General features: G+C 42.3%; 3 protein-coding genes across 3 annotated transcripts; 2 read left to right on the top strand and 1 right to left on the bottom strand.

Annotated features, from left to right (window-relative positions):
• Nucleotides 1–107: 107 nt before the first annotated feature.
• GCK72_014790 (uncharacterized protein) lies at nt 108–1,329 on the top strand (the record flags this gene model as incomplete). Its single annotated transcript, XM_003108218.2, has 3 exons — nt 108–202; nt 250–1,053; nt 1,140–1,329. 3 exons carry the CDS (start codon nt 108–110, stop codon nt 1,327–1,329), a joined length of 1,089 nt encoding a protein of 362 aa, XP_003108266.2.
• An 899-nt stretch (nt 1,330–2,228) lies between these two features.
• On the bottom strand, nt 2,229–11,598 carry GCK72_014789 (uncharacterized protein; the record flags this gene model as incomplete). Its single annotated transcript, XM_053730464.1, has 12 exons — nt 2,229–2,356; nt 2,423–3,274; nt 3,322–5,122; nt 5,168–5,731; nt 5,778–6,829; nt 6,882–7,520; nt 7,598–8,429; nt 9,177–9,618; nt 9,672–9,829; nt 9,970–10,118; nt 11,214–11,420; nt 11,466–11,598. The coding sequence occupies 12 exons, from the start codon at nt 11,596–11,598 to the stop codon at nt 2,229–2,231; spliced, it is 6,957 nt and encodes a 2,318-aa protein (XP_053585236.1).
• A 5,648-nt stretch (nt 11,599–17,246) lies between these two features.
• Nucleotides 17,247–17,564, top strand: GCK72_014788 (uncharacterized protein; the record flags this gene model as incomplete). The annotated part of the gene is made up of 2 exons (XM_053730463.1): nt 17,247–17,302; nt 17,384–17,564. 2 exons carry the CDS (start codon nt 17,247–17,249, stop codon nt 17,562–17,564), a joined length of 237 nt encoding a protein of 78 aa, XP_053585235.1.
• Between the last annotated feature and the right edge of the window lie 7,129 nt (nt 17,565–24,693).

The raw sequence follows: 24,693 nt of genomic DNA, 5'->3' as shown, positions 1-24,693 counted from the left end.
TCTTTACGCCACGCACACGCAACGCACCTGATATTGAGTGCTGCACATCGACTCTTCTCTTGTAATAACAGTGACACCTCATCTTATTTTCTCTTATTCTATCCAAAATGAATTTAAATCCAGAAGAGAAACCATTCCCTATATTGAAACTTCCGTTCCTTCCGTTGAGTAATGTATTACACAATTTCGATTATTTGGAAATGTAAGCTCTGAAAAACTTTTCTCCTTACTATATTAATTCCTTTCCAGGCTTGATTTCTCGTTTGTTTCGAAAAAATGTCAGTTCGTAATTCAGCTCATAAAATTCGCCGATTTTGAAATATGTTTAAACTTCCAACGCAATCGAAGTCCTAAAAAACTCTTAGCTATTATATTCTATCGGAGAAAAAAATGCATCTTTGAATTCTCCATTGATGAATTGAATAACAGAAAAAAGTATTTGAAACGGAAAGATGAATCAACAGAAATTATGGATGATAAACATATGATTTGGATTGATAGTGCGAAAGAATGGACCGACTACATATGTGGATTATTCCGGATGGAACTCAACTATATTTATCTGCCGTCGGATGGATCAATGCAAGAAATGTCAGACCTTTCTGAGTGGATCAACAATCGAAAGAATGAAATAGATTACTGTGAATTCCGTGGTGATGATACTAATAGTGATAGTATCGAACTATTCTTCAAGAAAGCAGAATTCTCTATTCATAATTTATCATTCGGACTGGAACAACCCTATTTAAGAAAGCCATTGCCATTTGAGGCTCTGGATCTAACAGAAGTTTATTTATCTAGTAAAACTTGGGAGAAACCAGTCACGTGGATTACTGTAAACGATGTTATTAACTTTAAATATAGAAGAATAGTGATGGGTGTGTGTCAATTCAATGAGAATGATATAAATCGGATAATAAGAAGTTGGCTCGATGGGAACAATCCTCAAATGGAGTTCTTCACTGTTGCTTTGAAACCACTCAACTTCGATTTAGTACTGGACGGAATCGAGTTCGAAAAGAAGGATAGAATGGACAAAATAATGTTCGTATAGTAAGTTTCTCACTTTTCCAATGAAATACATCACTGTTTTTCACAAAATCCTTTCAAGCTATAAGTTAAAAAAAAATACTTTTAAGTGACTTCATGGGAAGAGAAGAATGTCATATATTCGAAGGAGGATTCGATATCCGAAGGGAAGATGGAACTCTCGCCACAATTCAACAAATAAGACGTTTTTGGTCTGACACTTCAAAGTTGTGGTTCGCAATGGCGGTGTGGCCATATAACAAGTTCCCATATAAAGGACAAAAACGTTTAGATCTCTGAAGATTGTTGATCCTCTCTTCTTTTGTCTCATTTTTCAACGTGTTCCCATACTCATTGTTGACTTCTCTCATCGCTTCCGTCTCATATCCAACAATATTTTATTTTTCCAGATTAATAATGCTCTATGTTCTCTCTATTGCTTCTTCGAAATACTGATACATGAGATCCAAAAAGAACAAACATTATAAAGTTCCCCTGTTTTTCTATTATTTTAACATTCCATCCATCGTTTTAAAACGTCTCGATTCCTGGTTAGATTTGAATGAAATCGAGTTTGAACAACATGATCTTTAGAATCATCTGGAGAAAAGTTTAAAGCTGAAAAGACGGATTGATTTGCGATGAAATCAATTCGAATGATGTGGTCGAAACTATAAAAAGCTCAGAGTATAACAATCGAGAAGAAAAGTCTGGAAGTACTGTATAGTCTCTCCTCTCTATTCCTCAAATGGTAACTGTATTATTCCTGCCAGATGATCGAAATATTGTTTTTAGATTTGATTATTTAAATCAATTAAGTTTATTCTTGCTGCTACAGAAGAATATTTTCAAAATATCAAAAACGAATACACGAGATTCTAAAGGGGTGGGGGAAAACAGAGGAAAAACTCATTACAGTAACCCGTTCATCAAAAGGAAAGAAAGAAATAAGTTTTTAGGAGGGATAATATATCGATAGCTTCGGTTATTGAATCACCGGTAATAATGGGATGAGAAGGGGGCAGAAACACTGAATGGTACAGAATATAGTGACAAAATTACAAACGTTTTGAGAAAAAAAAACAGGAAGGCAAGATTTTGAACATCGACAATGAGACAGAAATGGAAACAGGTCACAGATCTATGTACATCTACAAAAAAGAATAAGGTAAAAAAGAGAAAAAATGAGTGAAAAGTGGCTAGACGAAACTGGAGAACCCGGCTGTCAAACTGGGATTCGAGGGATTTGCCCAAGGACCTTCACTTGTGCTGTCGGTTGTTGAAGATCGACCAGCTGCACTACTTGGTTGACCGATTAGAATTGGTGCTGAAAAATGGAAAGTGAGCATAAAATTTCAGATAATGAGGCTAATGAAACTGGTTCTGTACTCACCTCTGACCATATCAGTATCTCGAACCTTCCTCCAAGTATCTCTGTATTGATCAGTTGATCCATAGTGCCTTGCTATGTCATCAGCTCCATCTGTCATCGTTCGATCTCCACGAATCACAGTATCATCATCCACGTCTTCCTCTTCGTCAAATGAGTCATACGCCTCTGGCGGTTGCTGTGGACTTCCTTGTGGTTGTGAGCCACCTGATGACGATGGAATATGCCCCCTGTACTCAACACGACCGTAATCTGATCTTGTTGCGTACAGGTCTGATCTTGTTGGCATATATTCATTCCGACCATTATCAGATCCCCTAGTCGATGGAGTGACATATGCTGTATTCTGACTTCGGATATCTCTTCCAACAAGAGCACTAAGTTTCTGCATTGCTTCCATATTCGTATGTGGCGGTCCAGAGTTCGGAAGTGGAGGGATAACATCAGTAGCCAGTCCATACATATTCATGACTCCGGCACTGTTACGTCCATCTCCGTGAACGCTTCCATATGCCGGCGGTTCTCGAGATTGATCAGAAAGCCATGATTGCGTAGTGCCAGGTCGAGTTGGAAGTTCACGACTTCTGGTCATATTAGCAGCAGATGTTCCCTTCAATTGGAATGATGCGAAGTTTCCATCTGCCAATTGAAGACTATCGATCGATCTAGATCGCTTTTCCCGACGATATTTCGCTGAACTTCCAGTGACACATAAAATTGCAACTATAATCACAATCAACACGAAAGCAGCCATTGCAACCAGAGCCATGAACCACCATGTTGTGTAGAATGGATCATCCGGAATGGATTCGGGTACAAACAACTGTTCTGTTTCTGGACTGGCCATTCCGATTCCTGAAAATATTCAATTGAAAAACTCTACCAGTGACCGAATAACTCACCTCTAACATTTCGTGTAAATACACGGAAAACATAGAAACTTGATGGTTGAAGTTCTCTATAAGATACTTGTTCCTTTTCACTCTTGCCGTCAGTTGGTCGTAATGTAATCCATTCTCCGATGGGATGAGTCGGACGATTAGAGGTTGAAGCAGCGGCAGTTTGAGCAGCGCTTTTGGCACCTTTGATTTCGTTTCTCCGTGGACGTTGGGATACATATCCATGTTCAGTTTCTTCTGCAACTGAAACACGTTTCGCTTGTAGAAGATGCCCGACGATTTCATCAGAATTTGCAACATCATTCCAACTCAAAGTCACATAACTTTGACCTGATGTAATTTGCGGTTTGCTTGGAGGCGGTGGTCCTTCTTTACTTGGTCCGATAGTTACATTCGCTGATCGCTGTTCTCCTTTACCAGCAGATGTTTCAGCCCACACACTAAAGAAGTAGGTGACGCCTTCAGCAAGCCCATGAGTATCAAAATAGTTCCGTGAGGCTCTTTGTTGATCTTCATTTTTGAATTCTTCTTGCATTCGATATCCCTTGTAATTGACAATGTAACCAGTAACAATACCATTCGGTTGAGCTGGTTCATCCCAAGAAACTTTGACAGAATCCATAAGAACATCACTAAATCGGAGAGTTCCAACTGGTCCTGGTTTGTCTTCCAACGTCTTTTCACGAACTTGTGACATTTTTCCTTCACCGGCACGATTATATGGAGAAACAGATATTTGATATTCGGTGAATTTACGCAGGTCGTTTAATGTGCATTCATTCGTATCGACAATCATCACTTCTTCCTCACTACTGACAGACGATAGGACAGAAGCGACTGGAACATATCGTACTTTGAAAGAAGTGATTGTTCCACTGTCCTCCTTTGGCCAAGCATCCCATTTCACACGAATCGAAGATGAAGATAATGGTTCAGTGATGATATTTGTAAGGTTTCGTTTTGGAATTGAATATCCTACATACACAAAGACAGGGGCTGAAAACGGTCCTTCGCCTTCTGAGTTGAACAATCGCATCCGAAGAATATAATGTCGGAAACTATCTAGTTTCGCCAACACCTTCTCTTCTTTTTCCTCATGTGGATCGTGCACTGGGATTTCTTCCATTTGCCAAGTTTCGTTCGATGGATACTCTCGATAATGAATTCGGTATCCGATTGCAGCACTATTCCATGTTGATTTATGAGGGACTACCCATTCTAATTGAACACTATTCCGATCATATGGAGTGGCTTTCAAAGAGATTGGTTGAGCAAACGGAGCTGATGGAAGAGTTCTCATCCATTCGGATTCTGGCGACCAGGAGGATTCAAGGAAGTCTCCGATGAAACGAATTCGGAATCGGAACATTGAGTTCGGTGACAAATGTTTTATAACAGCACGTCGTTTCGAGTAGTCGAACTTCTTTTCCAAAGTAACCCATTCGTCTTCATTCGTTTTCTGATAGGATACTTGAACTGCACGCACTGGACTCTCTGCGTCTTCTGTTAATTTCCTTGGAAGTGATTCATCCCATCTGATTGTGATTTCCGAGGCAAGATGTTGTGATTGAGTATCCCGAACAGGCGAAGGAGCATTTCGAACCGGAAGTCGTACTGATGATGTCATGACGTCAGCAAGTGCCTCTTCACTTTCTCCTTTGACATTTCTTGCTTTGATAGCAAAAGTATACTGCGTATTCGGATTCAAACTCATCGCTGCGAACATCAATAAATTCCCAACAAGTGTAGAATCGATAGCCATTGATCTCGGTTCGTGGGATTTCCAATACGAAATGATGTAGTTCTGAAAATATAAAATTATTTAAAAAATAGCAAATAAGTAAGTTACCGAAATCTTTCCATTTGGAGATCCAGGAGGAAGCCATTTCATTCTAACTTCTTGCTCACTGATATATGAACATTGGAATGATTCTGGGGGAGCCGGAACGTCTTCCATAGTCTCGAATAAGACTGGAGTAGAGTTTTCCGGTCCATTTCCAACAATCGTGTACGCAGACATGAAGACGTGATAACTGGTGAATGGGCGGAGATTCGATAATTTTGTCATGAGCGTTGCTTGTCCTGGGACATCAATTTCTTTAGTTTCGTCAGCCATCAGAGAATCTCTTTCTGGCACAACTCGTATCTTATATCCAATTACATCTCCATTAGTTGATAATTCAGCAACAGGATCCCATTTCACGATTGCAGATTTTGATCCTTCGGCAGTTACCACGATATTTCTTGGTGATCCTGAAGGAACACTCTCGTATGTTCTCGCCTTGACTGCATCTGTAGGAAGACTTCTTCCGAAGACATTTTCGGAGAAGACGTTAACTTCATATGTCGTGAAAGGACGAAGATCTGTGACTGTGTGCTCACTGGAACGAAGAGCAGGTGTTCGAACTTCTTTCTGCAAATTCAATAGATAAAAATTATAATTTCTGCCAAAAACTTACCCAATTCTCTTCATCGATTTCTCTGTAAACAATCAGATATCCTTTCGGTTGACCATTCCAATGTGTAGCAAGAAGTGGTGTCCATGATACAGAAATAGAAGTTGCAGACACTGGCTCAGCGAACAGACGTTGACTTGGAGTTTCTGGATTTGTTTGAAGTGTTTCAAAAGTTCTCGATGGCTCTGATGGTGCTCCTCGTCCTTTCACATTTTCAGCAATCAGTCTCAACTGATATTGAGTAAACGGCCGAAGTCCAGTCACAATGATAGATCTAGCTTTTGGAGAACTGACATTGAAAATATGTGCAAAAACACTCGAGTCAGCCATTTTCCCTTCAACTATCCACTGACGAATAGCAGTATGTCCATCGAATCCAGGAGTGAAATGAAGTTGAACTGTTGTTGCAGAGATATCACCAATTGAAAGCATTGATGGCCTTCCAGGTAACTCAGGAGGTACTCCACTTTCAAACTTTGTTTCTTCAACTGGTCCATCTCCTTTCTTCGTCGAAGCCATCACATCAACGCCGTATCTAGTGGACGGCTGGAGACCATCAATTGTGAAATTAGTGGTTGCTCCATCAACTTCGTGTTTCGTTTTGACATCTGGAGAACTTGATGCCCAGTGACGAATAGTGTATTTGGTAACCACTCCGTTCTGTTTCAATGGAGGATTCCATGTGAGAACTGCTCCGTTATACATTACTTCAGCAATACTCAATTCATCGACAACTTCTGGAGTATCCTCTTCCGTAACAACTTTCATAATATTACTTTTTGGACCATCTCCAGGAGTAGTGAAACAAAGAACGGTTAGATTGTAATGCCCGAATTTCTCCAGTTCATTCACAACTGTGCTGAGTTGGCGTCTATCCGGATCAAGAATAACTTGCTTGTGAAGTTCTCCTTTCTCTGGTTCTCCTTTCCAGAACTGAACTTTATATCCAAGATTCACTCCAGGTATTCTTTGTTGTTCTGGTGCAGTGAATTCAACTGCAACTGCTGTTGAGTTGAGTACTTTCACTCGTACGTTCTTGGGAGCTTGTGTTGGTCCTGAAATATTTATTACTTATACTTGATTAACTTCGCTAAAAGATGAACTCACTTCCTTCTGCCGTTGTTACTTCTATACTTTCACTGAAGACTCCGAGTCCTCTCTTGTTATAAGCGGCCACTTGAATCTCATATTCTCTCCATGTAATTAACTCATCAACCAATGTATTTCGTGCATCTTTTGTCGTCAGATTCTTCTCATTCCACGTCAAAGAACTGTATCCAGCTAACCTGTATCGTACTACGTATCCGAGAACATCTCCACTATCCATCTCCTCTTTTGGCTGTTGCCATTGAACCATTACACTATGAGGAGATCTTGCAGAAGCCGCAACATTTCTCGGTGCGGCAGATGGTGGTTGTTGCGGCATTGTAACACTTGATGATGGTAATGATGGTTTTCCTGGACCATGCTTATTAGAAGCAACAACTCGGAATTCAGCAGTAGAAGATGGTCTCAAATCTTCTATATCCGCCCAACAACACGGTTTTCCATCATCTTTTGGAATATTATCTATGGCTGTTGTCCAATCACTCCATAACCCAGTTGGTCCCATTGTTCGAATTTCGATAGCATGCTTGATGATTGGTTCGTTTCCATCGAACCCTTCATTCCATCGAACTCGTACTTTCGCTGGCATCGTCTCGTTGTGAAGCTCAGCACGAACACGTTCAGGCATTGCAGGTTTTTCTGAAATGAAACAGTTTGATAACATGATAGTAAACACTATTAAGAATAATTTCGAATTATAATAAAACACAGCTTACCGATGATTTGAAGCATTGCGCTGGCATTTTCTTCACGTCCATCAACTGTTACTCGACATCTATACTCTCCAGTGTTATCTGGACCAACTTGACGAATGATAAGACTTCCCTTACGATTTCTAGAGATTCTCAGACCCGAATTTCCGTTGACCGGCAGCAATGCATCATTCAAATACCATTCGACAGTTGCTTTTCTTGTATATTCCTTCGCAACTTCGCATGAGAATTCAACATTTGTTCCAATCAAACTCTTCTGATCAGCTGGTCCGTATTCAATCAACGAATCACCGCTCACTTGTACATTTGCAGACGACTTCACATCACTTCCACTAATTTCACAAGTATATTCTCCTTCATCTGATTTCCGAACGTCATGAATAGTGAGTCCACCGGCAAATAGATCATACTTCACACTATCTGTCTGAATTTCATGTCCATTTAGAAGCCAGATGACGTGTGGAGTTGGAGTTCCAGCAGCAGTACATTCCAATGTGATCTTATCAGTTCCAGAAGGTACAGTCACATCCTTAGGAGTCTTTGTCAATTTTTGTAATGGCTCAATATCTGATGTGAATGGGAATAGTTGTTCTTGGCTTTTCGAACTATCGAAAAATTTCAGTTTCCTTGGTGGCGGTGTCTCCATACTGATTTCTTCCTCAAGAGAACGTCCATCTTCTGACATCGATACAGCAACCGTATCATTCCCATCACCTTCTTTGACCCATACACTACTCATATCGGCACCTGCTTCGTTACTCGCTTCGCATTGATACAACCCAAAATCTTCTTGTTTGATTCGGTCGATTGCCAGTTTTCCTCGTTGCGTATTCATCTGGAAAAGATATGGTAAGAATGCGGTAAATCCCTAACTGCGCATTCTAAGCTGATAACACTCTGGTTTACATTTTCTCCCTTCTCATCCAGTAAACGTGTGTTCAAAATACTACTTTTAAATGTTCAAGAGGGCAATTTTGAATTCAGTCAGAGAGTGGTGACAATCTGGTGCAGTCCCTCTCTTTCCTTTGTATAATTATAACATATGGTCTCATCAAGTGCTTGTTTGTCTCTCTTTTCTATTTCACTCCAACTTCTTATTCTGTCAACTAAACAACAAAAAATTCGGCATTTCATTCTCTCTAACGCCTTCATAATCTCGATTCTTCATCTGACCTTGTCCCGTGAATTCCGGAAACTGGCTTCGAGTACGTAATCCAGCACAATTAGTACGACGATGAAGAAGGAGAAAACAATGACGAGAAGAGGATGATTTTCGGCATGGATTGGAGGAGGAGAAACAAGAAGACGAAAAGTAGATAATTGGATGGGCGTCGATAGAATGAGGAAGCTATTCCCTCCATAAAAAAACTCTATATTGACCAGAACAAGCATCTCAAACCGAGTACTACACCATGTCATAATACTGTGTTAATCTTCTTAGAAATGGTTCCTGAACAGCATAATCTCAAACACTCATAACATATGTACAACCTACTCTAATATTACATAACTCAGTTCAATAAGAGGAGTGGGGGTATTAAAAATTTCTCAAGTATGTGCAGCACCCTACTGTGAGACTTACCATTAATCCGTTCTTGTACCACTTGATATCCAATGAACTCTTCTTCTTCACAGCACACTTTAGACTCAGACTGGATCCAACTGATTTCTGAACTTCATTCGGTAGATCTTTGAGTACTGGACGACTGATAAATGTCAGATATGTTGAATTCTGATCGGAAGTCCTTCCCATTGCTGCTTCAGCTCGACATTCTAGTTTGTGTTCTCCACGTGTGAATCCAGATGGATTCGAGATAACAAGTCTTCGATTGTTCATTGTTGTTGTAATTCCGACTTCCGAGCCACTGATTGGTTGTCCATTCAGAAACCAACGAATCTTAACATCATCTTGGATACCGAATGAAGTAACACAATCGAATACTTCGTCGTGTGGCAGAGAAGATTCTATGATGGTCCGTTCCGGTGAAAAGTAGATAATTGAGAAGATGTTTTGGAGTGAGGGCCTACAAATTTCGTAAATTATAAATATCCGATTTTTCATGGATCCAACACTCACGTCATTCCATTATCCTTGACAACATATTCCTTGGAGACGATTTCTTGCAGATCATCACTGCTCGCCATCAATTTATATGTGCCAAAATCCTCTCGTTTCACACCGGTCACTACAAGATCCCCATTTGCGGTCACAAAGTGCGTTCCGTCCGGAGTGACCTACAACAATTCAAATAAATATACAAACAGGGTACTTGAGTGGGGGCACAAGCTTGTTGAGCTCATACTACTCTCGAACTCGCAAAACTTCACGAAGAATTTTCTATTTTTTGCGGAAAAGAAGAATATGAAAAACTCACTTGATTAGAATCATCTTTAATCCATGAATACGATATATCCAGATTTCGAGATGAGATGAGACGTGGAGTCCGAAGAACAAAGTAACGGCCGATTCCTGTTGTGACTTCATATTGAACAGATTCATCTGACGAATCGAAATCATCCAGATCTGTAAATAACAAACATAATATGATTGTATTATTGATATTAATATGACCCTCTATTGTCACTTTTGACCCCCTGCTGCGACCTACTCTACCTCCCTGCTCTTCATTTTTTTCTCTTGTTTCTTTTCCTAGCACCTTCTCTTTTTCATACTCAAACCGGCCGGCTAGTGCGCATTCCCAACAGTTTGCTCAATTCGAACATGAGAAGCTGATTATATGGGGCAAAGTGAGCCGAGGCGTTGGCGATCCTCTCCGTCTTCCTTGCGCAAAGCAAATTGTGCCGCCAGGCCTGCTTTCACTATTCACAAACTGTCATAAACACTTTTTGGAGCACAAGAGAGTGAATAGTGCCGAAACCCATCTTCACTGAGGTGTGTAGTGAGCATGCTCGTAAAGTGGTGCTGCGCGGCGGCGAACGGAAAAGAGCATAATGACAGTCTCATCTATTGGCGCCTCATAAATCATGTGAACACATCTGCTTGATGTTCAGATCAATGACACGACTGTTTACGAGGGGACATGATGATATAAGTTTAGGAAGTTTAATAATATGTTAGGTTCTTAGCGGTTTACACAGCACCTGTTACTGGTCGTAAAAGAGACTCCAGATGCTTGTTTTTGTGTTTCCGAATGGCTTCACATCTTCCCTCGGCCCTTCATCTAACTTTTCTTTCATTCTATTTTCTATTTCCTCACTTTCTTTTTACACCCAATGAGCCCTTTATTATGTATTTGTGTTGATCGAGCAAACATATATTCTAGGTGTTTGGGAAACATATACAACAGCAGAAAGACCTGGTCACTCTCTTTCTTCTTCGTATTCGAAACCTGACACCTCACCAAAATTGGTCATTTTCCGGCAGTCTTAGTTGTGGGCTTACTAGTTTTTGTAACAAATCTTATGTGTCATGTCGTACTAACAGTAGCAGCCAACAGACTCTCAGCGGCACTAACTAACAAGATGATCTTTTGAGGAGAAGAGAAAGTATTAGTAATCAAGAAGCGCAACGGAACGCTCGCTTTCAATCAGGTCAAATGAGTCAGGAGACAAGCGAGAGAAAAGCGGAAATGATTAGAAAAAAAGCAGAACGACTTACACTTGGATCGAACCATAGATGGTGGAGAAATAGCGGCACCAACAGTGTTCCTCGCTACGCATCGATACTTTTGATGGTCGTTCGCTCGTGAAACCGTCACTTCTGCGAATCGTGATGTGGCAATCAACTCGCCAGACGCATCATTGACTCTCCATTCGTATTGCTCCGCGAGCTCGGCATCGTCACATTTCAATCGTATAATCTCGCCTGGAAATGAGTCAAATGACAGTTTGAAATAATGGAAATACATACCTTCAACAGCAACTTTCTGTTCGACAGAGCCACCATCTTGAAAGATCGGAGGTTTTCCTAATACTAATTGTGTGGACGCCACGGACCACAGTACCGAGGTGGTACACAGGAGCAGCAGAAAGCGGCACCTCATCGTTCCTCCATGTGGACTTTTCCTTGATATTATAGTCGTCTCTTTCTTTTTCGCGTTCGACGACACGATTAACTGAAAAATTAGAATTTTGTGAAAAGTTCAAAGCAGAATTTGACACAGCAAAAAAATAAAATGAACGGATGTGAAAAGTACTATATAATCAGGAATAAATCGGAGGAGAATATACCAAATTGGCGCCTTTTCCCATTCAGACACTCATGACGGTGAAGGAAAGAAAAAGGAGAAGAAGCAGAAGAAACATACAGACACCGAAAGTAGAAGACGACAATTCCCACTTCTCACTTTTTTGTCCCCTCTTATATGTATAATATCTGCTTTCTGGGCCCCAATTGCGATTACATTTGAGTAGGTGGTGGTAATAGGAGAAAAAAGTGAGAAATGATACGGAAGGAGCGTTTGAGGAACATTTGAGATGTCTATATGATCTATACCAGAGAGGTCGTTATTATGCATTCTGGTAGGTAATGTCGAGCGGAAATCCATTTTGATGTGTTGATTAGTATCGGTAGTACATTGTACAGATAAGAGAAAGTATGACTAACGAGAGTAAGACGCAGAGGGAGTGAAAAAGAGTGGGCGGGGTTTGAGAAGGAGGTGGGAGACAGGATGACCATGTGGTAGCATCACCCGTTCAAGTGGCAAATGGGGAGGATCATGAATGAAATTAATGTATTCAAATGAGAGCTCTAATGGGAGAGGTCACCTTCATATAGGAATCAGATTCTGAGGTTTCGAATGAGGACGAAGAAGAAAACGAGAAGAAAAGAAAGAAAGCGAGTGTTGAAATGCACACCGGCGCCCCGATAACACCATCCTTTGTTTACCATTTGGAGGTAAAGGCGGTCGAATAGAAAAAGAAAGAATAGACTGATATCATGAAAAAGCGAAGAATACCTCAAAGGAAGAAGAAAAGAAGAGCTGGTGCTGTTTCAAACTGAAATAAAAAGAAAGCCGAAAGATAAGATAGCGGGCAAAATTTACAAATTGTGTTTTTCTATTATCTTATCCGGAACGATTCTTCAAAAACTCCAAAACTTGCAACTGCATAAACGAATGTGACAAAGGGAATGGGAAGAATAAGAAAGCAAACGGTAATGACCCAGAACGAACAACACAAGAAAAGGGGGGAGGGAAACTGGCGGATATGACGTGGCAGACAAAGAATTTCTGGAAGCTGTATATAGTCTACACGATACGATCCGAGGGAGAAAAGAAAGAAATATATTTTAGTAGAGAATTTAGATTTGAAATATTAGAATCTGTAAAAAAAAAAACTGCCTAAATCCATACGGAAATGACGTGGAACAAGAGACAATAGACCGTTCTAGAGAAGAAAATAGAATGCGTCAGAGGTGTGAAAACGGACTCCAATATTGCGAACGAATGGTCTACTCGAACGTTCATTTCCGTCTCAGGTGTCGGAAAAGAGGAAGAATGGCATGGAAATGAGGGAGAGAAGAGGTAGAATTGACCTTTGTTGAGTGCTCTGTTGAATCAAAACCGAGATCAAGTATAGAGACAAAACGGATAGTGTGGGAAGGTATGATGAGTCGGCGGAACATCAAAAGGGTTTGGCAATTATGATTGCGTCGCCCTTTTCCGTTTTTAGACGTAATGCCTCTTTAATTTCAACTTTGTCATTGTGGAAAGCGCTGGGTGGTACGAGGATTGAGCATGACAATGTAAAAATGTTCGTCATAGCAACTTTACTACTCGGATTTTTGGGATTTCGGCACAAAGGGCACAAAACATGAAGGGCTTGTTGTATAAGGCGCGCAAACGATCATCATGGGAATTGTCGAAGAGAAGATGAAGACGACGACAATCATCGGACACTTCACACGCTCCTCAAGGAGTTCATTCAGTTTTTACAAGCATGTTGAAGTTAGGCATTTCGAATTATGCTAAATGAGGAGATGGAAGGAGAAGAAACAGAAGATAGGAGAAGACGTTCCGGAATAAAAACAAGAAGATGTAGAGAAAAGAAAGAACATCTGGCTGGTGACTAGGAACCTAGTATAATGTATACGGTAATTTTGAGAATTTGGGATTAATCGAATGTTCATAAAAGGAAGAAAACCTTAGAATATGCCAACTATACAACATCTCCGTGATTTCCTGAATGAACTCATAAACATATAGGTTCCCAACGAATCAGAGTGAGTACGAATATAATTCGAAAAGCTCATAAAATTTGAAAAAGAGTACATAGAAAGAAGGAAAATGGGTTGAACGAAACGAGACAAGGTCGAAACGAGATGGAGGGAACACTGGCCGTTCATTATTCTTGCCTCCCACACTCTTTCTTCGAGTTTTTCTTTGACAAAAGTACGTCGTTTTCGCCGTCGCAGCTGTGCTTACTGGTGCTGTTTTGTGCTCGATGAAAAATTTGAATAACCCAAAGAGACACGTCCCACGAAGATTTTTGAAGAAGGCCATGAAAAAGGGACGCTGGGTGACTACACATAAAAATGGTTGGAGAGAAAATGAAGAAGAAGCAAACTAAGAAGCGGACACGTATTCTCGGAAAGTAAGTCACCGAGAGCGTCGCGCGCCCCGATAGCCAGATCATTATCGTCTGGAGGAAAAACGAGGCGAAAAGGCGACTAGTAACCAGATGTATCGTCTAGATGCAAGGGAATCTGATGAAAATGTATGAAACTTTCCGCAGTGAAGATTAGCCCGAGAGGAGAAGGGCTTTCTATTTCTGTTCCTTTTTACTATGAGAAATCAATTGGTAATAAGTCCGATCCACTAATCCGCGTAAAATTGAAAAGAAACTGTAGAAAAGCTAGGATATGGGTGGAATTGAAACGGCGGGAGACTTCAAAAAGCCATCCAAGAAAAAAAAAGTTTTTCGAACGTCCACTTCTTGGTTTTTGCAAATGGGTTAGCAAATTGGATGAGGTTTTGAACAAGCTTAGTGACGATTGTGAGAAGCATTGAGAAGCTAAAGGTATACAGGAAAAAAAGGAAGAAAGAACCAGTAGTGGATGCGCGAAAATCATAGTCTCTGAGAAAGAAGTATCTTAGAGAAATGAACGGAGAGAAGCTCAACTAGATACTCTCGGGTGGTCTCCTCCCATAGGTAGCGGGATACCGAGAGATATGAACGGGATAGGCAGTATCTCATAGAGACGCAGCTCAGAAGAGTGTGCGCGAAGAGCTGGCTGGAGAGCAAATATGGTCAAAACCATATATGACAGTGGATAGACGAAGAGGCTAACAACATAGGTAAATGAAAGAAGAAAAAGGACAGACGGAGAGGTAGCGGATGACCAGTCAACGAACGGACACAACAGAAAAAAGAGACAGGTTACCTGTCGTTTTGGGTGTAGTGCGATACACACACGCGGCAGATGCGTAGGACTGTCCAACAGACGGACGGCACCCTCACAACAGTTCGCGTACTAAATCCAACCAGATCTCTTTCAAAAATGTAATAATCTTTCCGTTTCTCTATTTCTCTTTACCTGCCTCGTTCTCGCCAATAACTATAAATCCGTTTGCTAATGGATTTCGAACGGCGTTTCTTTTACCGACCTTGCAAAACGGTTTTGGATGGGGTGGAAAGTTTGTCATTCCTGACAATTTTAACGGCGAGAACAGAAAAGGCAAAAAGAAAAATTGATGGGCCGATAATGTGTTTTGAGGTGAAGCCGTAAGTAGAAGAGGGTCTTAGATTTCGTATACAACGAGGACGACTTGTCAATTTCGGAAATGAGCCAACGACCAGAAAAGAGGATGAACAAGTTGTACTAGGAGAACTTTTGGAAAGAAAAGAGGAAATCTGAATGATGACTTGGAGTTTAGAGTAGTGAAAGAATCAAAATTGATTTTGAAGAAAACGAAGAATTTTAGAAGCAAAAGTGAAGAAAGACTTCTACTTAAAACTTCAGAAAAGATAAATAAACAAACTTGTGTATACCAAAAACATCAGAAGTTTTGCAGAATGAGTCAGAAAATGAAGGAAAAACATGTTGCACTATTATGTCAAAGAATAACATTTTCCAAAATTTGTTGCTATAAAACTAATTTTTGAAAAAAGGTCAGTTATAACAGAAAAAATAGAAAAACGTTTTTCGAATGTCTTGTTTTTCACACTGAATCGATGATACGAGGTTAGTTAAGAAGGTAACCTTGTGCTAACTAGGTAGATAAACCAATAATCCGCAAAAGAAGAAGAAGAAACGAAGGCGAAAAGTCGACACGGCGGTGAGACCCCCACTCGGGGCCACCAATCCGCCCGCCCGTCATTACGATCAAGGCCATCTGAAGGTAGAAGATGGAGAAGTGACGGTGAACGAGTGCCGACGATCTTCCCTGTTATTGTCCTGGTACATGAAATCAGAAGACGTCGTTTGTCGTCGACAATCAGGTGTTTGTGCACTTTCCCCGAGATTTCGAAAACGAATCTTCCGGCGACCCGATTACGATTAGAATTGAAACGAATTTCTGACTTTTCGTTTTTTAACCAGGAGAAAGTTCATCGGAATATATGGAAGGGATTATAATACCAACAGCAAAGGAATGACGGTAGTCTTCAGTAATTGTTATTGTATGTTGCGTCAGTTGAAGAGGGAACAAATTGGTGTGCGCACCGATAAGTAGACGGGTCATCACGGAGTTTGTCGCTCTTCATTTATTCTTAATTGAGCGTTGCGAAGTTCAAGTTGCAAATGAAAATGTAACTAGAGAACGGAAAATTTCATGAAGAAACAGAAACTAACAAGAACATGAAGCAATACAGATTGAACTGCCAAATGAAGAACAAGAAGTTCAATAATTACTGAAACTTTCACCGACGATATATTCTGATGAAGTGAGACGGATTTGGATGGCGGTAATAACTTAATTAGTTCTTGTGGCAGACTTTCAAGTCTATTCACATGGCTTGCGCAACCTGGAGGATTTTATCTTCACTTGAAAAGAAATTAGGGAAAAATAGGAAGAAAAGCGGATGAAGAGAAAAAATAAACTAGAAATGGAAGAAAAACGATGAGATGAAATATGATTTTCGGAAATTGAGATGAACAGATAATGACAGGGTGGGATTTATGAAGTTAAAATGACAGTTGATACGATACGGATGAACGGATTTTAGATGTTTCGAATTGTAATGTTGTGGGGAAAGTTTTAAAAGTTTAATTCAAGAATTAAAAAAAGATTGGAAAAATTAAAATAATGTTTTAAAATTACCGTAACTTTAAAGGTGCATACCTCTCCGAACGCTGAGGTCTCGCAACGAAGGAACTTTGCACTGTAGAGTGCATCATTTCCTTTATTCATGCATGATCATGTCGTATAATGGGAAGTACTTCCGGAAGTGCGAATTGCAGGTAAAAAACCAAAAATTCCTGCTTTCTCATAGTTTTAGGCAATAAAACAAAGACTAGTAATTATGGGCAAGATAGAAAACACGCTGAATATTTATTCATTTGATTATTTATTTAAAATACGACTAAAGACTTATGAAAAGAAATCAAATTCAAACGATTTCAATTCAGAATATTTTAGAATACAGTATCGTGACAATTATTATACAATAGGGGAATGCTATTGAGGTTTATAGTCATCAGAACACAGGGAAAATGTAGGAAGAAATATCATTCTTTTATATACAACGCATGTGGCCGGACCACCTGGAAGTTATAATTGTTAAGGTCATTGTAAATGTTGTAAGGTATTCTGTCGAAACCTTAAGCCTATCCCGGCCCTTAAGATTTATCAGAGTTTCTAACACACACAAAGTGCTTATTTTCAGGTCGAAACTGCTCGCTTTCGCTCACAGTCTCGTCACCACCATTCCTAGGCCTGCAATGTTCGCCTCCCGCTGTCGTCGTGTCTGCCGTCTCTTCAACGCCGGCGCTCTCTCGTCATCGCCGCCACAACGACACTCCGCATCCCGCTCTACAGGCTCGGCGCCACTAATTGTCACCCATTAACTCCGCCCCTTTTCGATGCCTATATAAGCTGACGTTTCTCTTAATCTAGGCAGTTCTTACGGGGTTTTTGTCCCGAGACTGATTTTCATCCACCTTTCACCCTTTCACACTCATTATGTAAACTTAAAGTTCGCTAATAAACTAGTAGTTAAATGTACCCGCGTCTTATACGTTGTTTACTGGTAGCAGCATCGTTTGTTTTTCTTTCATTTTTAAGAATTACTTTAAGACCCACCCACGCTTCCCACCCACATTTTCTACTTGTATTTTGTTAGCTGGCTCGGGACCATAACCCGTTTTCTCTTTTCGTTTACACCCTCCCGCCCGCCCCTTCTTGTAAAGTGCGCAATTTACATTAAGTGTTTCCGCTGGCGCGTAGGTTAGTGTTAGGTGTTTTGAATTCCCGGTGGGGGAAATTGGCGTAGGATGCGCTTCCCGTTTTATAAGCTTCGTTTTAATCGTGTCACGTGTTTTATTTCGTCGCTTGTTTACCGGGGCAGCACATGCGAAGGTAGAAATACCGACGCGCTGCCTACGGCCTTAAAATTATCGATTTTATCCGTATACCCGACTTAGGCCATTCGCTCCTGTTTCCGGCAGCACATGGGCTGCTGGATTTCTATTCGTTTCAGGTAATTTCTGATTCGAAACAACCATCGAAGCGTTCAATGTCCAATCGTGGACAAATGGCTAATCGCCCGCCATGGGCAGTGGTGGCAGCTGCCGATCGACTCACGGATCGATCGACTGTCACGCCGCAACATTTCTCCGCACTCAAAAGAGCGATCGCGTCCGATCTGACTTGGCTGAAGGAGCATCTGGAGGATTCCCTTGCTGAAAAGACGAGGAATATCGAAGGGTCCATCAATTTGATGCAACAACAAGCGAAGGAAGCTGGCGACAAAGCAGTAGCGGTGGAGAAGAAGCAAACGGAGGTGATTTCTCAACTCGGAATCTTGGCTGAGGATTTGAAGAAGCTTCAAGAGGCCGCCAAGTGCGAAGGTGGAAACACCGACGCGGCGGATACTCTTGAAACCTCCAAGCTTCGCACCCAAACAACCCAAAACCCTTCTGTGAACCAATATCTCTCTGGTAGTGAGAACCAGCCGAGAGTGTCTACTCCTGTTTCAACAACTGATAACAATGGCATCCACGTGTCTCACATGGAGATACCAGACATCTACTACGACGGAGAGAAGGAGATTGACATTTCTGCAATCGCAGAAGAAATCGTGACAAGTGTTGACAATTCAGCGCGAGCTGAATCTGATATGCAACCAGGACAGTTTGGTCTGGAATCAGTGGTCAACTCAATGCATGGGGCATTGATGGGACAACCCGATGGAAGTCCAGTATCTCGTGAGGAGGGGAGTTCCCTTGATAATCACAATATTATCCAGACGACGACAACAGCTGCGTCGACGTCGGTTCAATTGGAACCTGTGCTTGCTTCGAAGCTGAGTAAAAGTGCCAAGAAGAAGCTGAGGAAACAGAAGAAGAGAGATGTGAAGTCGTTCACACTGGACGATTCTATACCGATTGTGTCGGAGGAGAGTCGTGAGAGCACTCTGACAAACGAGTCCTCTGAGAACATTGCTCCTGCAACAACAATCGGAGCTGAGCAGGAACATGGTCCTGATGGGTCTTCTGGCGTTGAAGACGTAAAGGTGAGCCCTGTTATTGCGGCCACAGTATGCGAAGGTCGCGAGACCGACGCGGTGGCTAGTGATAACGAGAAGGGAAATTCTGAAAACATTTTAACTGAGCCTGACTCAAATACTGAAACACTTCCACGTGTTATGGCAATTACATTGGCGGATGCTGCACAGATCACGCCGTATAGTGGATCCAGCAAAGAGGATCTGAATGCTTTCATCCGGTCTTTTGAAGACAGATTCAACTTGACAGAGGATGCAACGAAATCTGGAAATAAAGTAAGATTTCTGCTAGCTTATCTTCGCGATGAAGCGAGAGATACTGTACAGGAAATTCTGGATAAGAAGAATGATGCTACGTTCGACGAGTTGGTCGATGAACTGAAGAAAAGATTCGCACATCCAGCGATGGGTGATCGTTATCGTGAGCAACTTCGTTCAAGGAAGATGCGTCCTGATGAGACGGTTGAAGAATTCTACAGAGCTATCACACGCTTGGTGAAACAGATTCACAACAGTACAACGACGGAAACTGCTAAGGACAGCATTTTCGAGCATTTCTTGTTTGGTCTACGGGACAATATGAAGATGGGTGTCAAGCTACACAAGCCGAAGAACCCTCGTGAGGCTCTGGAAGCAGCGCTCGATGTGGAAGCTATGTTGCCACCAACAAATTCTGAAAGCGAATTGTTGGCTGAGCTGAGAGCAATAGCAGCTAGTGTTCAAAGGAAACCTTGGAATAATGGTTCCTCAAGTACACAGGAAGGTGGAAGCAATCAGAGTCGCTCCAACAATAGCCAAGGAAACGGTAACTACAGAAAGAAAGGAATGTGTCACTATTGTAAAAAGGAGGGACACTTCGCAAGAGAATGTTTCAAGAAGGCTAGAGATCAACAGTCTGGTAACAAGATGAACCCAGTGGACAATCACCGTCAATCACAGCCACAAGTGAAACAAGCAATGGCAAGTGCAACTGAGATGGAATATCTGGAAAAGATAAAGGCTCTGACGGAGCAGATCGATTTGCTGAAAGGACGTAACGATCAGCTGACAGCCGATCAGTATGGAACTGACCGGGGAGGATGCTACATCCTGCAACATCCAAGTGAAGGGCTAGTCAAGCATGTGGCTTCGGGATCTGCAAAATCGGGACCTAAGTATATCACCGCTCAGGTAGCTGTCAAGGCTAACTCGTTGTCGTGTACTGCACTGATTGACACTGGAGCAAGTATTACGGTAGCCAGCAGATCGATCGCCAAGCTTCTTGGGATCTACAAACTCTTGCCGAGCAGCACCAATGCCGTGGTCGGTGTCGGAAACAACACGATTCCGATGATTGGATCTGCAGAGATCACATTCAAGATTGGATCAACCATAATCTGCCACCGCGTGCATTTCGCTGAGGATCCAAGTACAAAACCAGCACCTGGAGAATATGACTTTATTCTTGGGAATGACATCCTGTCACGTTTACCAATGCTGAGAATGGACTATGGCAATCACAGAGTGATAATCGGTAAAGACATTCTGCCAATGGGAGCTAGACTCACAGGTCGAGCAAGAACTGAACAGTTCAGCGTGTTCGTTGCTGAGAAAACAGTGATTCAACCAAGATCGGAATGCTTCATTCAATGCAAGATTGAACGAGGAGAGAATCTGGCACCTGATACTCCTCTGGTCGTGGAATCTGCTATCGATTCCTCTGATGAATTGTTCGTGGCACCAGCTGTCGTAACCACAAAAGTTTGCAAACTTCTGGTCAGCAACGTTTCTGACGAACCAGTCGAGATTGAGAACAATCTGAAAGTCGCTACAAGCAGTCCAGCATGGAATGCTGCTGGGGGGTTGCAGTGTTTTTGACACTACAACCACCTCTCTTCCCATTTTACATGTGGCAGCCAGAGACGAAGAGGAGGTGGATCCAACGTTCAAGATCGATCTCAGCAAAGCCGAGGGGATCACTCAAACTCAGAAGGCGTTACTTCAAGCTATGTTGGATGAGTTCCATGACGTGTTTTCCAAAAACGCTTACGACTTGGGTAGTTCAAAAACTGATCCAGTGCATATTTACACCAGCACAGAAGTTCCAGTCAGAGGAAGACCGTACAGAACTCCGGCGAAGTATCAGGCGGAGCTGGAAGGTCACATCAATGGACTTTTGAGATCGGGACGTATCACGGAAAGTAACACTCCCTGGACCAGCAACATTGTGTTGGTGAGAAAGAAGAATGGCGCTTTGCGAGTCTGTCTGGACTTCAGAAAGCTGAACGAAATCACAATCCCGGATAACTATCCTCTTCCAAGGATTGATTCGATCATTGAGAAGGTGGGGAAAGCTCGTTTCTTCACGTCGCTAGACATGGCTAACGGTTATCTTCAACTCCGTTTGGACCAAGAGTCGTCATACAAGTATGGTTTCATCACTGAGAAACGTGTCTACGCCTACACACATCTTCCATTTGGCTTGAAGTCAGCCGCTTCGTACTTTCAAAGAGCCCTGAAAACCGTGCTCGCTGGAATGGACGATGACGTCATGCTGTACATTGATGATGTACTGATATTCAGCAAAACGTTCGAGGAACACATGACAACTCTGAGGAAAGTTCTGATGAGGTTCAGAATGTACAATCTGAAGGCTTCTCCTAAGAAGTGCGAATTCGTACGGACGTCCATTGTGTTTCTGGGACATGAGATCAATGGTGAAAACTACAGTCCAAACCAGGCCAACGTCAAGGTGATTCTGGAAGCTCCGATGCCGTTAAACATCATACAGCTGCGTCGATTCATTGGAATGACTGGATTCTTCAGGAAGTTCATCAGGAACTATGCAGAAATAACTGAACCGTTAACAAGACTGACGAGGAAAGATGTAAAGTTCGTCATGGGTGAAGAACAGCAGAAAGCAGTCTCTACACTGAAGAAAGCTTTGGCTAGCAAGCCGGTGTTAGCGTTCCCGGACTACAACAGGGAATTCCACGTCTTCACGGATGCAAGTGCTGTCGCACAGGGAGCAGTTCTGACTCAGACGTCTCCTGATGACCCGAAGAGTTACCAAGCGTTAGCTTATGTCTCTAGGACTCTGTCGGCATGTGAAGCTCAACGAGCAGCAGTTCAGAATGAACTGGGAGCGATAGTTTTTGCTCTGCGCCAGTTCAAGCCGTATCTCTACGCATCGAAAGTGATTCTTCACACAGATCACCGTCCACTTCGTTTTCTGATGGCTAAGAGCAAGGTCAACGACATGCTGGCTAGATGGTTGGTTGAACTTCAACAATATGATGTGGAGATCGTTCATATCGACGGAAAGAAGAACACTGTAGCTGACTTCTTGTCGAGAGCAAAGGATGAATCGAAGCCTTTGGAAGGGCAGGAACTGGAAGACATTGTCGAGTTTCCATACTGCATGGTAGCCAAAAGTCCGGCTAGTTCATTCAATGCACACGGAGATAGCAATCCGATCAGTCTGCTGGACGAACAGGACAAGGATAAGGAGATCTCTATGATCAAGAATTTCTTGAAGCATCCAGCTACTCCGATTGATTCATTGTCAAGGCAGTGGAATGACGTGCTAGACAGAGTTGTAATCTCCGACAAAGGGATACTTACCGTATCATTCCAAGGAAAACTCAGAACAGTCATACCTGAGAGTCTTCGACGACTGGTGTTCGAGTCATTCCACGCTAACCCAATATCTGGAGGTCATCTCAACGGGAGAAAGTCACACCAGAAGGCTCAAGTTAGGTACTTCTGGCCTAACATGAAGATGCACTTCTTGAAGTGGGCAGCAGAGTGCGTGCAGTGTCAGCTGAAGAGGATTCCACATCCATCAACTCGGGAACCTCAGTCGATCGTGCTAACTTCAACCATCTTCGAGAAGATTGGAGTCGATATGTGCGGACCACTGAAAGAGTCAATCAATGGCAACAAGTACTACATGAACGTCATCTGTTGGTTCTCGAAGTACGTGATCGCCATTCCGCTGAAGGATGCGACTGCTGACACGGTATCTCGGGCGATTCTGGAGGAATGCGTACTCAAGTTTGGTACACCTACGGAAATTGTCTCTGACAATGGCCCCGCGTTCAAAGCGGAGGCGTTCAAGATGTTCTGTGAGCTTCTTAGCGTCAAACATCATCTGGCCATCCCACACCACTCAAAGGGAAATGGAGCTACCGAAAGATCGTTCAGGACGTTCCATCAAATGACATCCAAATTGGTCAACAAGGATCACACGAACTGGGATGAGATTCTGAAGCAAGTGGCGTTTGCTTACAACACCGCTGTTCACTCAACTACAGGAGAAACTCCATTTTATTTGATGTTTGGAAGAGATCCAGTGTTTGTGATCGACAAGATCTTGGATCCGACACCGCTGTCACAAAAAGAACCTGACTATCAAGGATGGACTCGCCATCTGACAACAACTCTTCAAGACGCCTGGAAACTGGCTGCTGAAAACTCCATTCGAGCACAATCTGTAAGACAAGCTCAAGCCAACAAAGGAGCTCTCGGTTCCGGAATTCAACCAGGAGACCGTGTCATGATGAAGAATTACGAGTCAAAGAAAGGCCTCTCCAGAAAACTGGTCCTTCCATGGACTGGAGAATATCGAGTTATCAAAGTCAACGGATCTGAAGCTATCATCCAAGATATTGGTAGACCCGAAAAGAAAGAGAAGAGAGTACATCTCGATCAAATCAAAAAGTATGTTCTTCAAGATAAACTTCCCGTTACGGATAACACTTGCGAAGGTCGAAAGACCGACGCGTTATCAACGGACAGGAAGGAAGATAATGCTAAAACTGTTAACAACCCATCTGGGGTAAATAATTCAGCTGAAAAAGCTGAATGCACAACTGATTCATCAAAAGGATCTGTTTCGATCAAGAAACCACCGGCTAAAGTCAATAAGCCGAGGAAGACAAGACGTTCCGAAGAAACTGTTCCGGCTCAACCACCTACAGGAGCAAGACGGAATCCCGCTCGTAACCGAAGGAAACCTGGAAGGTTCAGCGACTAAGTCAACCGTCGACACCTTCACGGCTTTTACCATCTCAACCTCACGAAGGGATTGGTCATCTGAAGTCGAATGCGAAGTTCACGCAAGTTTACCTGAGTGTATCCTCATTCTGAAGGTCGTTTAAAACGCTTAATTGCCGACCGAGGGCGGTCGTTTTGTTTTAAAGGGGGGAGGTGTAAGGTATTCTGTCGAAACCTTAAGCCTATCCCGGCCCTTAAGATTTATCAGAGTTTCTAACACACACAAAGTGCTTATTTTCAGGTCGAAACTGCTCGCTTTCGCTCACAGTCTCGTCACCACCATTCCTAGGCCTGCAATGTTCGCCTCCCGCTGTCGTCGTGTCTGCCGTCTCTTCAACGCCGGCGCTCTCTCGTCATCGCCGCCACAACGACACTCCGCATCCCGCTCTACAGGCTCGGCGCCACTAATTGTCACCCATTAACTCCGCCCCTTT

The sequence above is a fragment of the Caenorhabditis remanei genome, chromosome IV, assembly GCF_010183535.1.
Source record: "Caenorhabditis remanei strain PX506 chromosome IV, whole genome shotgun sequence".
Lineage (NCBI taxonomy): Eukaryota > Metazoa > Nematoda > Chromadorea > Rhabditida > Rhabditidae > Caenorhabditis > Caenorhabditis remanei.
The sequence above is the reverse complement of the archived record's forward strand: the minus strand, read 5'-3'. Positions and strand labels throughout refer to the sequence as shown.